The following is an 18,287-nucleotide window of genomic DNA, read 5'->3' on the forward strand; positions in this document are numbered from 1 at the left end:
TGATTTTTATATTTGGTCTCAAATGTCTTATAATTTTGTTATATTTACAGTTTCTTCATGGTCTGTTGTCTTTTGTATGTGTATGGATATGTGGATGTGTGACTGTGTAGTTTTGGACCTTCAGAAGCTTTTTTTTTGGTCTATTTTTAGGTTTATATTAGTATCTTTTCATGTCCTTGATCTGCTTTTTCCTTATTTAATCTTCTTGTATTTTCCATCTTTGAAAGATATCTTTTGAGCCCTACTTATTAACAAAGTTACAATTAATGAACTTTTAATAAACAAATTAATTTGTTTCTCTCCTCTTTTCTCTTTCATTTAAAAAATTTGCATTATTTCTACTTTCGTAGAAAATATAACATTTATAAATCGTTCTTTTACTGTTGTCCCACTCTTAGATTAGTCTTACCTCTTTAATTAAATATATACCATGCTTACTATCAGTTTTTTTACTCAATTTTACCCATAATTTTTTTTATTAGAAGAAGCTCATTCTTACTAAATTACTCAGTAAAGGCTTATATGTACAGTCATTCCTCAGTTATTGGATATTTTCTTTAGCTTGGATACTTAAAGGACAATTTGGCTGAATAGAAAATGCTTGCTTGGTTCACAGTTTTTCCCTTGAGTTTCTTTAAAATGTGGCTCTGCTGTTGTCTTGCCTTGTGTATTGCCATTGAGAAATCTGGTTGCCAATCTGACTTTCTAGTCTTTGTAAATTGAGGATTTTTTTTCTTTTAAGTCTAATGATTTTAAACAGTGTATCTTGAAATTAACCATACACTGAGCCTTGCAACTTGAAGATTCAAGTTGTCTTTTATTTTGGGAGTGATATTTTTTAAATGTTTTCATTGTTTCTTTGTTTTCTTTTTTAGAGACTTCCTTTGTACCTATGTGGGATCTTATTTTTCTTCTATACAAGCACTCTCTTATCCTTTTTGATTCTTTATTTCATTTTCATCCTCTTAGTTTTTTTCATACCTTCCTTGAGTACCTTGTATTACATGTTCAGGAGAATCTAATCTCCTGTGGGCACTTTGTAATTTAGTCTATATTTCTGAGATGATTTAGTGGCTCTTCAGATTATTTTCTGGGTTTTGTCAGCTCTCATTTCGTATCTTCTTCTTTTTTATGTCCATTGTGTCTTGAGTTTTTAGTATTCTGATGTGATGTGGCTTTTTAAAAAATATCTGCAAATACTAATTTAAGGATGTTAATTCAGGTTGGAATGTTGTGATCCAGTTTTCTTTTGCTTCTTTGTTTTTGGGGGTGGTATTTTCATCAGCTGAAATGTTCTGATTCTCATTTTCCATTTTATTTCATAGTAGCTTAGTATGGATTTGGTCTACGTATTTCTGTTTGTTTATGTTCTGATTTTTTGTGAAATTTTTATTTACTCAAATAAATGTTAACAGCTATGTGTAGATAAAAGTGAGGATTTTGTGTGACAAAGTAAATTACTTATTTCAAGAGTACCCTTTTTCATTTTAGTGAAATTTAGTTTTGTTTTTTAATTAATGGCAATCTTATTGGAGGGTGAGGTTGGTGTGTTTTCTGATTTTGTGATTCTTTTGTGTCTGTAGGGTTTTCACTTTCACTTTCTTGCTACCTTCTTTACCTTTGCTATTAAGTTCTCAATGGGATCCTTTTCCTTCCAATTTACCTCTTCTTTCCCCAGAAGTGGTATCTTCTTGAAGGTATCTCCTCAGGTCCTGAACAGTTTTAAGCCACGTTCTTTTAATTTTCTAGTAGCCTATGTTTTAATATCCTAGATCTTAAACCTGCTTTCAATATTTTCATAATCAAGTGGGATTTTCTCTTTTTGGGTTTATATTTTTTCCATCAGCCCTAGGTTATCCATACTTCTCTTTTTTTTCCTTCCCTTCCTTTTCTTACTGCCCTTCCTCCCCTCCTTTTCTCCCTCCCTTCCTTCCTTCTTTCCTTCCTGTCTTGTTCCACACTCTAGCTTGCTCTCACCATAGGCATAGGCTTTGCAGATGAGTGTCCTGGATTTGAGTGTTTTTCTACTTACAGGTAATTTGAAGTTACTTTTATCTGTTTCCTAGTTTTCATGAAGGCGTGATTTTATTTGTTTATGTTGTTAATCTGTGTATTTTTTTGGAGAATACATGAAGAAATTCAGATTTAGGCAACTACCATTAATCATTATAGCCCAGAAGTCATCACCTTCAGTTTTGTAGAATATTTTTGCTGAGTACAGAATTGCAGATTAGCAAAACAATGGCCCTAGGATAAAAGCAGCTATGGGAGCCAGCATATCTTTCTTTTATTTTTTATTTTTTTAATTTTTTTAATTTTAATTTTAATTTTTAGTTTTAGCTTCTCTACTTCTTGCCTCAAGTGATATCCACTGAATTATCTAGCTTTTCTTTTATTTCTTTTGGGATTGTTGATACGTCATTAGGTATTACATCCCATCTGGATGTTCATATCAACCTTAATGATAAGAGCTAAGGCTTCATAACTTTAATTTTCAACTTTATCCATAACATTATGAATTGTTGTGATATTTTTATTAAAAATCTAAAACCTACTGTATCAGGGACCCGTAGACCACTTCCATGTTTAATGGTTTCCTAGGAAGACTCACAAAACTAGCATATAGTTGTATTCATGGCTAGGATTTATCACAGGAAAAGGGTAGAAAGCAAAATCAGCAAAGGGAAAAGGCTCATGGGGTGAAGCACAAGCTTCCCAGAATCCTTTCCTGGTGAAGTCTCACAGAATGTGCTTAACTCCTCTATTGATGAGTTGTGTCAGCACATGTAGAATGTTGTTTACCAGGAAGTTCATTTGAGACTCTGTGCCCAGGGGTTTTACTGGAGGCTGTTCACATAGGCACCCTCTGCCTAGCCTGCACCAAAATTCCAGACTCCCAGAAGGAAAGACGGTATTCAGTATAAACCATGTTGTTTGCACAAATAGATTAGGCATGGCGAGCTACTTTTATCAATCAGGATGGTGAGAACCCTCTTGAAATACAAGTTCCCAGAAGCCAGCTAAAGAAGCAACATTGCAAGCAGGCATTTTCAAGGATAGCAGTTTCGTCCTGTTAACTCCTTTCTGCAATACCTACCTAGCCAACCTTATTCATCTTACTTGGAAAAGTTGTGTGGGATCAAAAATGGTCAGCAATGTCATATCTAATATAAAGTGAGTTTTCTTCTCGGCAAAACTCTGACAGTGAATCAGAAGTGAGGAAAGTAAATAAAATTATTTTTCTTTAACATTCTCAGAAAATTATACTTAAGATAACAAATTTCTTCTCGGTCGTAAGCTTAAGGTTTTAATCTTTTTAAGCGTTTTAAAGTGAGATAATCAAAATGCCAATATCTTACAGTAAATCACATTTTCTTTTTTCATTAATTTTTATTCATGGGCAGAGAAAATGACTGTGTAAAGGAATTATATGTTCACTCTTTTCTTTTAGCCTAAGAAATCTGTCAAGGTAAAACCTCACCCACCTATAGCTCCTCGACCTTCTAGTAGTTCCACAGCAGCTGCTCGGCACAGATTGTTAAGAGTTCTTCCCCACATTGGGCAGTCTTCTTTACCTTCTCCTGGGAATCCACATCTACCTGAAACACATCTACCTGAAACATCCAGCAATGAAATTTCAAGTCTGGCAACTCTGCCCCCTGCTGATAGAACAATATCACTTGTCCCTAGTAAATTTCTTACGGAAGATGGTAACTGGGAGAGTAACACACTGTCTCCTTCGAATGGTGGCGTCAAACTTCCACCTCAGATAACTCATGTAGAGTTTGAAAATGACAAAGCATTTGTCGACTCTGTTCTCCATCTTGAATCATCCCTGCCTAGGCGGACAAAACACTTTCCAGGAAATTTGTCAGCTAATAATGAGGATGACACTATTTTATTTCCAACTTCTGAAGAGTGTGTAACTGAAAAATCCCTTCTACCTGAAGTGGGTTTGTTTGCTTCATTTACAGAAGGAAATACTGATGAACAGAGCAGTGGCTTAGAAGATGCATCGAAGGTAAATCCAGAGTTCTTACTCACTACTGGTGATAAAGGGTCAAAAACTGCAGAACGGCATCTTAAACATGTTGTAAGAGTGTTGAGTGGTAAATCAGTAGAGAGTACAGTTCTCAACCACCGTGAATTAAGTCCTCAAAAGAATAGACTCTTGTCACCTCTTCACTGTTCTACACCAATGTCACTCCATAATTCTCTGGTGAAACCACAGAGACAGTCCAAACGTCCTGAGTCTGGGAATCTCCAGTCTTCTGCTTCGCAAAATGTGCTCCGGCCATTGGATGTTCGAAATATAACTGATTCTTCTTTCTCTAAGTCTACTCGCTTTCGAGCTGTTAAAGTTGATTCACCTGGGAAAAGATCCGATATTATTTCTAAAGTTGAGGCTCGGGATATCACAGAAATGGCAAACAAGGCTTCCAAAGAGCCTGTTGGCTGTGTAAATAATGTAGGTTTTCTTTCTTCGCTGACCCGTAGCACAAGCAGAGATGGGTTCCAGAGCACACGTGGGGTAGGCAAGCTTTGGACCTCGGGAATTGGGCTGTCTACAAACCTCCAGCATTTTCAGGAAGAAAGCTTTAGGAAAAGTTCTCCCCAGTTAGAACCTACAGAATTTTTTCTAGTAAGTATTTATTTGCCTTTCAGTATGTTCTACTAGTTGTCCTCGTAGTGACTAAACATATTTAAAGTTTATTTTTTCGGTTACATAAGTAAGGAAGCTTAAGGATGACTTCTTTTCATAGTTTCTCTTAAAATGTTTATTTAGTTTGTAGTAAATCTTTTTAACAGTCGAATTTTAACTAATGTTTTAATCCTAAATTGAGAACTATAATTTGAAAATTATTTCATGTAAACAACTTACCAGATACAGTAGTCCCCTCTTATCGGTGGGGGTATACAACCTAAGACCCCCAGTGGATGCCTGAAATCACGATAATACCAAACCTTATATGTACTGTTTTTCTTATATATACATACTTGTGATAAAGTTTAATTTATAAATTAGTCATAGTAAGAGATTAACAATAACTAGTAAAAAAATAGAACAATTATAACGATGTACTGTAATAAAAGTTATACAAAATATCTTATTGTATTCAGCCTTATTTGTCTTATGATGATGTGAGATGGTACAATGCCTACATGACAAGATGGAGTGAGTTTGACAGGTGGGACAAAGGAGTGATTCACATCCTGGGAGGGATGGAGTGAGATTCCATCATATACTCAGAATGGCATGCAATTTAAAACTTATGAATTGTTTATTTCTGGAGTTTCCCATTGATTATTTTTGGACCTCGGTTGACCTCAGGTAACTGAAACTGCGGAAAGCAAAACTATGGATACGAGGGAAATACTTTATTTTTGAGTGCTAAATATTTTTATCAGTGTTTTTCCCAAATAAGAACTTCTTTTTGTGCCATCATATCATACTCTGTTAAAGATAAGTAATAAATACTATATTGCTGGATGTGAGAATGAGGTTTCAAGTTTATTTAATTAAAATTAAATAATTTAAAAATAAAGCCCAACAGCATTTTTGTAAAACAGTACAAGTATTTTATGTTTGGTGATCTTTTCTTCGTTCTCCATTAACTCACCTCTCTAGATGTTTTGTGTTTTCATTGTAGTCTGCGCATGGTATTGGAATGAATGGAAATAATACAGCAACAGGGAAAAGAGTAGGTAAGCTACAGATAATTTTGAAAACAATATAAGGCTAATAATCATATCATTGTGCATACTGTTGAGTTTCAAAGAGAAATGAGAAGAACGTTCTCTGTTATGTACAGAGAAAACTCTCCCTAAACTTTATTTCACTTAAGAAAATGATTATGAGAACTGACTGTAGGACATGTTTGAAGAATAAAACAAAAATGAAATTTCGGTCTCTGTTATCTGTGAAGAGATACGGTTTATGTGAAAAGACAAGGTGAATGAAGAATTAACATGTGGTTCCCAATCTTCCAAGGCACTGAGCACTCCGGAGCCATGCTGGGCTGCTGGGTGGGGTTTGATGCAGTACCCTAGAAAGTTATTTTAGTATAAGTGCTGCCGAAGTGAGCACTAGAAACTTATTTTGTAACATCGTGATCCAATGTCAAGGATGGTAGTAAGAGATCTTTTTGATAGACTGGTTATTCTGGATAAAAGTAAAAAGGATCTCCAGGGCCAGACCTTCCCAAGAACAATAGCACAAGGACTCATTCTATCATAAAACTTTAAAGCTTCACTGGCTGGCCCGATTTCCAAGACAGCCATTGCTGTCCTCATCTTCTGTGTGCTCATGCTCACACTAGGAAGGGAAGCTCCTTACAAAGATGTACCTACCACCTTTGTAACCTCAAGGTTCTAAAGGATATTTGGTAAATTATGGCTGTTATGTGAGTGTTGTCTTTAAAGAGATACATAGGCTTTGTTTTCCATTATTATATAAGGTCCATGGTTCTAAAGTCTTAACACATCCCTTTTTTAGACATTTTTTTTATTGTGGTAAAATACACATAACGTAAAATTTACTGATTTAATCCTTTTGAAGTGTACAGTTCGGTGGCATTAAGTACATTCACGTTGTTGGGCAACCATCACTACCATCCAACTCCAAAGCCCCTTATATCTTGAAAAACTGTAACACTGTACCCATTAAACACTAACTCCACATTTCCCCCTCCCTTAGCCCACTCTACTTTCTCTCGTTATAATTTTAAATACTCTAAGTACCTCATAAGTGGAATCCTACAGTATTTGATCTTTGTGTCCAGCTTGCTTCACTTAGCATAAGGTCAAGTTTCACCCATGTTGTAGCATGTGTCAAAATCTCCATATTTTTGAGGCCAAATAATATTCCATTGTATGTATACGCAACATTTTGCTTTCCATGCATCTGTGGATGGAGACTTGTGTTGCTTTCACATTTTAGCTCCTGTGAATAAAGCTACTATGAACATGGGTATAAAATATCCCTTTGAGAACCTGCTTTCACTTCTTTTGAGTATACAAGGTCTGACAATTAAGTTTGCAAACTTGTTTTCAACCATGTTGCTAACCTTTTTTGATATCAGAGGGATTATTCATGATGAATCTGTGCAAACTGGACAACCAGTTAAAAACCAAGTTTACTATTTGGAAGTGCTGAAAAGGCTGCGTGAAAAAGGTAGACGACCTGAACTTTTCGCCAACATTCATGGCTCTTGCATCACGACAATTCACCAGCTCACACGGCACTGCCTGTGAGGGAGTTTTTAGCCAGTAAACAAATAAGTGTATTGGAACATCCTCCCTACTCACCTGATCTGGCCCCCAATGACTTCTTTCTTTACCCAAAGATAAAGGAAATATTGAAAGTAAGACATTCTGATGACATTCAAGACATCAGGGTAATACGATGACAGCTCTAATGGCCATTCCAGAAAAAGAGTTCCAAATTGCTTTGAAGGGTGGACCAGGCGCTGGCATCAGTGCATAACTTCCCAAGGGGAGTACTTCGAAGGTGACTGTAGTGATATTCAGCAATGAGGGATGTATTATAGCACTTTCTTTAGGATGAGTTCGCAAACTTAATTGTCAGACCTCGTATACAATGGAATATTATTCAGCCATGGAAAGGAATGTATTCTTGCCGTCTGCAGCGGCATGATGGACCTGCGGGGATATTGTGCTGAGTGGGGTATGTCAGACAGAGATGAAAGATACAATGTGATTTCACTTATATGTGAAATCTAAAGAACAAAATAAACAAATGAAACAGAAACAAACTCATAGATATGTCTGATAGCCGTATATATACCACCTCCTCTTTATCCATTCTTGCATCGACAGACACCCAGGCTGCCTCTACATCTTGGCCATTGTAAACAATACTGCAATGAACATATGGATGCACATGTCCCCTCAAAGTTGTGTTTTGGGTTTCTTCAGATAAATACCCAGAAGTGGGAGTAGTGGGTTCTTCTTTGTCTCTTGTTATAGACTTTGTTCTAAAGTCTGTTTTGTCTGGCATAAGTATTGCTACGCCAGGTTTTTGTTTCCATCTTCATGAAATACCTTTTTCCATCCCTTTACTTTCGATCTGTGTGTGTCTTTTGATCTGAAGTGAGTCTCTTATAGGTATCATATGTAAGGGTCTTGCTTTCTTATCCATTTAGCCACCCTATCTTTTGATTCGAACATTTAATCCATTTACATTAAAAAGAATGTTGATAGATATATAGTTATTGCCATTTTATTATTCATATTTTTTATTTTTTTTTTTGTCTTAAAGAAGTCCCTTTAACATTTCTTGTAATACTGCTTTGGTGGTGATGAACTCCTTTAGCTATTTCTTGTCTGGGAAGCTCTTTATTTGTCCTTCGATTCCAAATGATAGCTTTGCTGGGTAGAGTAATCTTGGTTGTAGCTACTTGCTTTTTATCACTTTAATATTTCCTGCCAATCCTTCTGGCCTGCAAAGTTTCTGTTGAGAAATCAGCCGATAGTCTTATGGGAGCTCCCTTGTAGGTAACTAACTGCTTTTCTCTTGCTGCTTTTAAGATTCTTTCTTTGTCTGTAATATTTGGCATTTAAATCATGACATATCTTGGTGTGGGCCTCTTTGGGTTCATCCTGTCTGGGGCTCTCTGAGCTTCCTGGGCCTGTATGTCCATTTCCTTCACCAGGTTAGGGACGTTTTTCATCATTATTTCTTCTAATCGCTTTTCAACTCCTTGCTGTCTCTCTCTCTCTTCTTCTGGTACCCCTATCATGCAAATGTTGGTACGCTTGATGTTGTCCCAGAGGCCCCTTAAACTCTCCTCATGTTTTTGGATTCTTTTTTCTTTTTGTTGTTCTGTTTGTGTGTTTTTTGCTACGTTATCTACTAAATTGCTGATTTGATCCTCTGCTTCATTTAATCTACTATTGATTCCCTCTAATGTATTCTTAATTTCAGTTTTGGTATTCTTTATTTCTCACTGGTTCTTTTTTATGTTTTCTACCTCCATTTTGATGTTTCCTATCTCTTTGTTGAAGTTCTCCCTGAGATCATTGAGCATCCTTATAACCCGTGCTTTGAACCCTGAGTAGATTGCTTCTCTATGATTTTTTTTTTTTTTTTTAGCTTTGTTCTGTTCTTTCATTTGGGACATGATTCTTTGTCTCCTCATTTTGGCTACCTCCCTGTGTTTGTTTCTATGTATTAGGTAGGGCTGCTATTTCTCCCTGTCTTAGTAGTGTGGCCTTATGTAGTAAGTGTGCTATGGGTCTCAGTGGCACAATCTTCCTGTTCACCTGAGCTGGGTGCTTCAGGTGTGTCCCTTGTGTGGGTTGTATGTGGTCTTCTGTTGTAGTTGAGCCTCGGTTGCTCTTTGCATGTCAGTAGGAGTGATTGACTCTAGGACTGATTGGTTGTGAGTATGGGTCATCACTACAGTGGAGGAGCTGTGGTGCAAGGGCTGACCCTACAGATCAGGATTCAGTTTAGTGGGGCTGTGGTGCCTGACCAGTTGCACTGTGGTTGCGTTGTCTTTGGAGATGGCCAGATGATGCACTGGCTCCGTCTGAAGATGGCCACTGAGCTTGCCAGCCTAGGGCCTTCTGGGAGGGGCCCTTATGCAGACCGAGCTTAGCCCTAGCCTCTGTCCTGCCCAGGGACACTTGGCATGAGCCACAAAGCAATCCACAGATGGCCACCTGCACTGTGCTTGGAGGTGCCTTGAGAGGCCAAGCTGCGAACTGAGGCCGGCTGGCGCTAGTGCCAGGCTTTAGGTTCGGGACATGCTGAAGCCAAGTGCTGCTTATTTGGGTTTTGTGAACCTTTGAGAGATTTTAGGAAAGTCCACAGCATGAGCCAAGACTTGGTGTTTGTATGGAAAAGCCATCGGAAGCAGCTTGGGTGTGCCCGGAAGTTGGGGGCGGATGGTGGTTTCAGGGAATCACCAGGACGGATGAACAGTGTTAGCCAGATTGATGGACACTCACATACGACTGCCTGCGTCTGCACTCCAGGAGAATAGGATGGCTAAACAAAGAAACAACGGATTCGACCAGCACTTCTGTCTGGGAGAAAACTGCCCCTCCTGCCCTTGACGTGATGCCAGACAATTTAGTGCCTCCTCATATGTCCTTGGCCCCTTTCCAAGCTGCTGCCCAAGTGCTGGAGTTCAGAGCGAGTGAGTCTGTCAGTGAGTAAGCCCATGCCTGGGCCTTTTAAGAGAAGTGTCTGGGAGTGCATCTGCCTTCCATCTCACTCAGTCACAATCTTCACTGGTTTTCACAGCCAGAAGTTATGGGGACTTCTCTCTGTGGCACTGGAACGGTGGGCTGGGGAGCCTGGGGGTGCTGAGACCCCTCTCTCCTCCGGATGGTTCCAATGCAGCCGAGATATCCCTTCTGATTTTTAAAGGTCACACACAGGTGTGGGACCAGCTTGTTCCACATTTCTGCCCCTCGTACCAGTCTCGAGGTGGCTTTTTCTGTTTGTCCTTAGTTGTAAGTCTTCAGTTCAGCTAGACCTCAGGAGATTCTTAATGATGGTTGTTTTACAGTTTAGTTGTAATTTTGATGTGGTCATGAGACAAGCAAAGCATTTACCTACTCCACCATCTTGACTGGAAATCTACGTGTTAAAATTACTTTTCCTTGACATATATTCAAGCCTGTCCTGTCCTAACCCATAGCTCAGTCTCTTGAAAGTTGGTGTTTCATGTATTTCTCTCTTACCTCTAACTCAGCCTTCAGTGAGTTCTTCTCTTCTCATTCCTTTGAAATTTCTGTTGCTGAGGTCACCAAAGATCTCCACAATTTCAAATCCAGTGGATGCTTCTCTTTCTCTCTCTTTGTCTCTCTCCCTAATTCCCTCCCTCCCTCCGTCTTCTCTCTCTCTCCCAACCCCCTCTTATTCCAGGGTATCATATTGTTGTAGTTTTTTGGGGTTTGTTTTTGTTTTTTGTTAACCTCAGTGTTTTACTCATTTTCCGAGACTTGTGTTTGTCCTCAGGTACCCTCTTTTGGTTCATTTCATTTAGGTCAAGCCATCTGCTGCTCCCTGCAGTGAAGATTTCCCAAACTAGAGCTGTGTGACTTGCTGCTATTTCCTTTCAGTAATAACTGTACCATTCTGAATTACCTGGAAGAGTCTATGAAAGTTTGGGTATAACTTTTATTTAATTGACCTACTAAGTCCCTCCATTGGTCCTCTTTGCTTTTCACTATAGCATCTCCCTTGGAAATTTTATCCATTTTCATAGCTTACGTTGTCATTTTAGGCAGATGATTATCGAACTCACACCTTGAACACTTATTATTTTGTTTGCTGCCTTTTCTGTTGGGTGAATTTTTATAGATCATTGTGTAGTACCAATATTAGACCTGGAAACACCAAATAAGTGAGTTAATCCAAATATCTTTAATCTTCTTCTGAAAAGCAACTCTTCACATCAGCATTGTGTTATTATTGACTTTATTCATTCGTTCAACACACATTTGAGAGAGGGCTTCAGAGAGGAGTTGATGATTGATGACATCTTCTTACAGGATAAGTAGAGCTTTACTAGGTTGGCAAGGTGGAGTAGAGTATTTTAGAAGAATAAATTGTGCACGTAATGTGTCTAGTCCATCATCAGGGGTGGATATGATGTAAAGGACAGAAAATCTCTCTGGAAAATTAGAAAGGTATCATACCGGACATACGTGACCTTGAATGTCAGTCCAAGGAATTTGACTTTCCTGTATGCTCTAGGGAATGTACATATTAGTGATGGTTCCTAGTCTGGAGTAGATGACTAATTGTTTTCTCTGGTGGGTAGAAGGATATATGGAAACCATTCTCACAGAAGACTGCGGTTAATGTTTCCATGCCACCTCATTCCTGTCACTGCTCTGTTCTCTGTCTTGGCACATTCATAAGAGATCTTGAACGAAAACGTTTGGGAAACATTGAGTTAAGCACCCTAAGGAAGGAAAAAATGAAAGTGTTACTACACTGAACTAAATTATCATCTACAGATTTTTCTATTGTTGGTTAGGGAAGAATATTCCAAGCCTGAATTTCAAAGGAAATTGCCGTTAAATGAACTTAAAGACGATATCTGGTGCAAATGCTTATTTTTTAAGAAGTGGAAAGTATCCCATCACCTTTGTGAAATGTTCTTGATAACTCTCAGTGTCTTGAAGAAGAAATACTAATTAAGTGAGTGGGTGCCCAGCATTATTAGGAGTTTAATTGTTTCAAATTTTGTTACCAGTTTTGGGCAAGATCAGAAATGTATTTTAAACTGGCAATAAGGCAAACCTAGCATCCAAAAGGTGTAGCAACAATTAATTGTAATTCTAATTTTTTGAACCCTTGAAGAATTTTCAAAGACTTTTAGCAGCCAGGTAAACATCGAGCCCAGGCCTCCCAAACCTTTCTCGGTGGTGGGGAACAGGTTCCAGTGCCAGTGACATTCAGCAGTTGTTCTCTTGCCCTTCCCTTTGTTTTGGTTCTCTTTGCTTGCCTCTTGCTTCTTGGCCTTTGAGTGCCAGCAAAGTGCGTTGTGTGCTTGTTGCTGTAACCACTGTCACAGTGACTTGGAACCTCTCTACTTAGGGGGGATTTGTTGGAATTTTGCTCAGTTCTAAAAGCATTTCACTTATTAATTAAAGAAATTGATTTAATTCTTTCTTATAACAGATGTACTCTTATTTTTAAGGTAAAAAATCAAGTTGTTAAAATAGTACAGAATTTATCAGTGCATCATATTAGTCACTATTGACGATATGATAGTTTACATAATTAAAACATTTAAAATTTCCAAATGCTTTTTATATGTGAGAACTGAGTTGACCTTAGAACCCTTAGAAGTCTAGGGAGAAAAAAATAACATGTTCTGTTATCTTAAAAATGAACAAATTGAAATTTTTAAAGAATAAATAATTTGTTCATGCTTTGACCAATAACTTGTTCGTATCAAGACCACTATCCCAATACTCTGGTGTTCCTTGTTGGTGTGAAAGAACAGGTAATTATATTACATAGTACCGTGCTTCCCTGAAAATAAGACCTAGCCAGACCATCAGCTCTCATGCGTCTTTTGGAGCAAAAATTAATGTAAGACCTGGTATTATATTATATATTATGTTATATTAGACCCGGTCTTATATTAAAATAAGACCGGGTCTTATATTATTTTTTGCTTCAAAAGACGCATTAGAGCTGATGATCTGGCTAGGTTTTATTTTCAGGGAAACAGTACATATATTTCTCAGAGGCCTCATAAATATGGTTTTAAACCAGACATTTTTCTTGATTCTCTGTCAAAGTTTGGTGCACTTCATGTATACTGATGGCCCTTAGGAATAATCAGAAAAGTGTTGGTGTGTACAAAAAGTCCTAAAAATATGAGTTCCAGTCAGTTGAAACCTACCACATCTTAAAAATATAACAACTCATCTTCACCTGCAGATTCTGAAAATAATTTTAGATATAAAAATAACAAGTTAATTTTTATGGCATAGAAGTTTGCTTGTGTTTTGCTTAACATTTCACATTTAGAATTTTATGCCTGTATTAATGAAGCTGTCCTTTCTCTAAATAGGAGAATGTACTCATCATCTTCCACCTGTGAAAGCCCCTATTCCAACAAAGAAGAAAACAACAAAGCATTGTTTTCTTTGTGGAAAGAAAACTGGACTGGCTACTAGCTATGAATGCAGGTAGGTTGGCTAGCTGGCAAAGCTGAGGTGCTCTCTTTGTGGTAACTCAGCTTGGGGGTACAATATAAAACATTGTTTAAATTGGCTATTCGTAACATCATTAAGATGATGTTCAAATAGCAGCTCTCAGGTGAATTCCTAATTAGCTGAAGTGAAGAGCAAGTAGACAGCTCGTGAATTGACAATCTCACGAGATCCTCTCCTGCCCTATAAATGAACAGCTTTAAACCAATGGGAGATTGCACTTTCTTTGCTTTATGATAGATATACTTGGTTTTTATTTGAATACAGCTTGGAAGAACCCCTCCTCCAAGATTCTATTTTAAGTTGAACAAAAAAAGGACTAAATTTAAAATTAATGTAGTATAAATTTTAACACTTATATAGTACACTTTTATTTCAAAACAGATGAATAATATATTTACAAAAAATAATAATTATTTTTTTTCTACCCATAATTATTTCTTTCATTAGTGTTCATTAACATGCCCCAAGGATAGTATCCACCCTTAGGTTGAAGCCAGGCATTAAAAATAACTGCTGCCTTTTAGAGTGTATTCTATTCAAATGGAAACAGCTTATCTTGTTGCTGGAAATATTTTTTAAGTCCTTCCCTGGCTTAGTTGGGTTTTACATAATTTTCTTATAAGAAGTTCATAGTTCTCCCAGGTTTAAGTAGTGAATATATTTATCAGCTTTGCAATTTTACTACTTCATAAAGAGCCATACTGCTTCATTCCATAACTCTCACATTCATTATAGAGAGTTCATTATAAACTCTCACATTCCTGGACCATTACCTTGTTCTTTTGGGGGGTTCTTGTGCTTGTCTATGAGCGGAAGGGAAATGCCGGAGCTGAAGCTGCTAGAGAACCAAAGGGCTCCTGTGGGGCTGCCCGAGGTCAAGCTCTGATCTCCCGAACAGATGGGCCTCGACTAGAAATGTGACTATTCACGTGAACTTTTTTTGTGCTTTAGATGTGGAAACAACTTCTGTGCATCTCATCGCTATGCAGAAACTCACAGCTGCACCTATGATTACAAGAGTTCAGGGAGGAGATACTTACAGGAGGCAAATCCTGTAGTTAACACACCAAAACTTCCAAAAATCTAATTCTTGCTCTACGCCTAACTGTGCTGCCTGAGGAATTGTATTGCAATGACAGAAGAAACATTGTTTAGACTACATTAATTTTGTTTGACTCCAAAAGATTTGCCAAATAATGAAAGCATATGATGCAGAGTGTTGGAGCATGAGAATGCTATTGTATTTGATATCTCTATTCTTGGGTGAATCAAAAGTTTTTAAATTAGTTGTAAAAACTTTATAACGATTTTTAGCTTTGTTATTGCATCTCTTCTGTTAAGTATTTTGTATATTTGATATCACAATTTTACTAGACAAGTCTGCAAAATGTGCACTTTAGGAAGTTAACATTGACTGTGTAACGAGCTTCCACTTTATACAGAAATGAGCTGTCAGGTCATGGCTACTCAAATGTACCACTTGTGTGGGGATTTTAAAAATCCCATGTGTGAAAGTTTATTGAGTTTACTAGAAAATTCCTTTTTTATTTCAATCTACTTTTTATTTAAAAAAAAAAATTGTTTTTCCCATGTGGTTTTAACACAAATTTCTTCCATATTCACATTGGCATTCAAACATATATTCATTCTATAAAACACATCATGTTAATTATAGTATATATTTCTTAAAATGCTACTTTTTGAATGGTAGTTTTAAAATAGAAGATGTCCCACTTGTTGCCATTAAATACAGAATCCAACTTTTCACTTTTTGAAAAATGGCTACATTTAAAACAGAATCTCACCGCTTGGTTTGTCTTTGTGTATGTTGAGTGCTATTACCAGGAGAAATTCAAATAAACATTCAATTTCATTATGAGTTTGATTTTCGATTATTTAAAATAATTTTTCTCTTATGAATACTTTTAAATCAAAACCATTCAATTAAATAAATCAGTAATTTATTCTACTTGGAAAAAAATGATTATCAGTATAAAGGTATTCTTTTAGGGAATAAGGACCCTGCTCTCCAGATGTAACCAATATACCATTCAAGCTTTGGGGAGGCCATTTGCTTTATGGAAGTTTAGTTGAATCTAATGGTGAACTCTGGTAAACAGCTGGCAGGCAATCCACATGGGGTCTGCAGGGTTACCAGAAGGCTAATTTAGGGCCTCCACAGGGCCTCTTTCTTTATATAAGGTTGAGTGAACTAGAGAGTTCCCCTAACCCTTCTGTCATGCAGGGTGGCATGCGGCGGGGTCTCTGGTCCCGCTCCCCACATAAGAACGCAGGATATGGTGAGGCCAAAAAGGAACACCCACGGAGCCATAGGTAGGGGAGTCATACTACTATATTCTTACTGGCAGCTGGGTTGAGACACAGGAAGCAGGAGCCACATGATCCGCAACCTGCCGTCCACTTCTCTGCCAACCAACCTCACTTGCTAGCTGCAATCCGCCTCTCTGCAATCCGCAATCCACACTCCGCCACTTGCTACCTCAGCCACCATCTTCTTGCTAGCCCCCATTTGCTGCTAGCGTAACTACGGCACTTATATTAGTGGCCAATGGCTCACTGGTTACAGCTGACGGCCAACTAGCCACAGCTGATGGCCATCCAATCACAGTTGATGGCCATTTACTACCTGAGCCAGCACCTTTCTATGTGAGGCCGAGGGCCTGGAAACTGCACTCCTGGCTCTGTCCCCACACCTTCTCTACTTTCTGTAAGAGCTTGAATGTTGGATGGCAAAAGATGCCTTCATCTTCCCTCAGAGCAAGAAGGAAATATATTTACAGGAGGGAAAGTGTGAGAAATTAGTGGAACAACACCGCAATTAGGGGTTGATGGCATACTTTTTATAGGGGCTGGATAGGCTAATGAAAAATATTTCCATCTTTGTTGAGTAGTTCATTTTTTTCCTCCCTTATCAAGACAACGTATGCTTTAGACATTTAAAATCTAAGAACTCTATTACGTGGACAGGCTGCTGAGAAATGGACCAAAACGTATTTATTCTACAAGTAAATATGAATACTTCGGGCTTGCTTAATGCACTTTGCTTTTTAAACCACAGCCATGTAGACGTGTCTTGTTTGAAGTTTACCAAAGATTTTGGTCAAAGTTGAGTTTTTTATTTTTTTACCAATTTCTAACTTGCTGAGAGATTAAATTACAGTGGTACCTCGGTTTTCTAAAGTAATCCATGACGAGTTCTGAAACGTTCGAAAACAGCCAACAGCTAGGCCTCAAGTCTTGCACTCAGCGGAATCCGCGTGACATGTTCGACTTCTGAGTCGTGTTCGAAAACTGAAGCACTTACTTCCGGGTTTACAGCGTTCATAAGCCAAAATATTCATCAGTGGAGTCATTCGAAAACCAAGGTACTACTGTAGTTTAATTCAAGAAATTATATCACTATTGGAAGGCATTTCTTTATGCTTTGAATTCTTATAGAGAAGCGATCATAATTTTAGAGACCTCAGATCTGCCTTTGCATTCCCGGTAATTAGCAGAGTGCCTTGCATATAGGCCACTGGTTAAATAGTAGTTAAATAAATCAATTGAAGCTTAACCATGATTTTTAAAAAGGCGTTTATATTGTCCGATATAAATAATCTTAATTTTATATTCTAAAATTTATTTTCTGTTTTTTTTTAAATGGTAAGCATTTGGTTTTAGAAACATTAAAAGTCTTAAAGAGGCCGGCCCAATGGCTCAGGCCGTTAGAGCTCCATGCTCCTAACTCCGAAGGCTGCCGGTTCGATTCCCACATGGGCCAGTGTACTCTCAACCACAAGGTTGTCAGTTCAATTCCTCCAGTCCCGCAAGGGATGGTGGGCTCCTCCCCCTGCAACTAAGATTGAACACGGCACCTTGAACTGAGCTGCCGCTGATCTCCCGGTGTCGCGCAGGAGACCCTGCTCGCTGCGCCATTTGTCATGCCGGGTCTCAGCTCGCACTCCCCGCCCAAGAACGCAGGACACGGTGAGGCCAAACAGGAACACCCATGGAGCCATAGGTAGGGGAGTCAAACCAATATATTCTCTCTGGCGGCTAGGCTGGAGACACAGGAAGCAGGATCTACATAATATGCCTAACAGCAGTCCGCGCTTGCCAGCCACCATCTTCTCGCTAGCCCCCATTCCCTTCCTGCTAGCGTAGCCACAGCCGTTATATTAGTGGCCAATGGCCTACGGGTTACAGCTGACGGCCAACTAGCCACAGCTGCTGGCATCTGATCACAGTTGATGGCCATTTACTACCCGAGCCAGCACCTTTCTATGTGAGGCCGAGAGCCTGGAAACTGTTTTTTTTGGGGTTTTGTCCCCACACCCGGGCTCTCAACCTTGGGGCTCTCAACCACAAGGTTGCCGGTTCGATCCCGCAAGAGATGGTGTGCTGTGCCCCCTGCAACTAGCAACGGCAACTGGACCTGGAGCTGAGCTGCGCCTTCCACAACTAAGATTGAAAGGACAACAGCTTGACTTGGAAAAAAGTCCTGGAAGTACACACTGTTCCCCAATAAAATCCTGTTCCCCTTCCAAAAATAAAAAAAAAAAGTCTTA

At 38.5% G+C, this 18,287-nt stretch overlaps 2 protein-coding genes across 6 annotated transcripts in view; both read left to right on the forward strand.

The window, feature by feature from the left end:
- ZFAND4 (zinc finger AN1-type containing 4) overlaps nt 1-15,688 on the forward strand; it is a 103,322-nt gene extending 87,634 nt beyond the window's left edge. For all 5 annotated transcript variants that reach the window (XM_081075246.1, XM_081075249.1, XM_081075247.1 and 2 more), the window contains 4 exons: nt 3,452-4,642; nt 5,652-5,706; nt 13,572-13,689; nt 14,668-15,688. In XM_081075246.1, coding sequence (XP_080931372.1) covers nt 3,452-4,642; nt 5,652-5,706; nt 13,572-13,689; nt 14,668-14,803 — 1,500 coding nt within the window. In that variant the 3' untranslated portion in view covers nt 14,804-15,688. The remainder of the gene's footprint in view (nt 1-3,451; nt 4,643-5,651; nt 5,707-13,571; nt 13,690-14,667) is intronic.
- Nucleotides 13,581-18,287, forward strand: part of MARCHF8 (membrane associated ring-CH-type finger 8) — a 151,832-nt gene continuing 147,125 nt past the window's right edge. Inside the window, exon 1 of the mRNA XM_081075255.1 lies at nt 13,581-13,689. The gene's annotated coding sequence lies outside the window, so the exon portion shown is untranslated. The remainder of the gene's footprint in view (nt 13,690-18,287) is intronic.

This window comes from Rhinolophus hipposideros (genome assembly GCF_964194185.1).
Source record: "Rhinolophus hipposideros genome assembly, chromosome: 15".
NCBI classification, from domain to species: Eukaryota; Metazoa; Chordata; class Mammalia; order Chiroptera; family Rhinolophidae; genus Rhinolophus; species Rhinolophus hipposideros.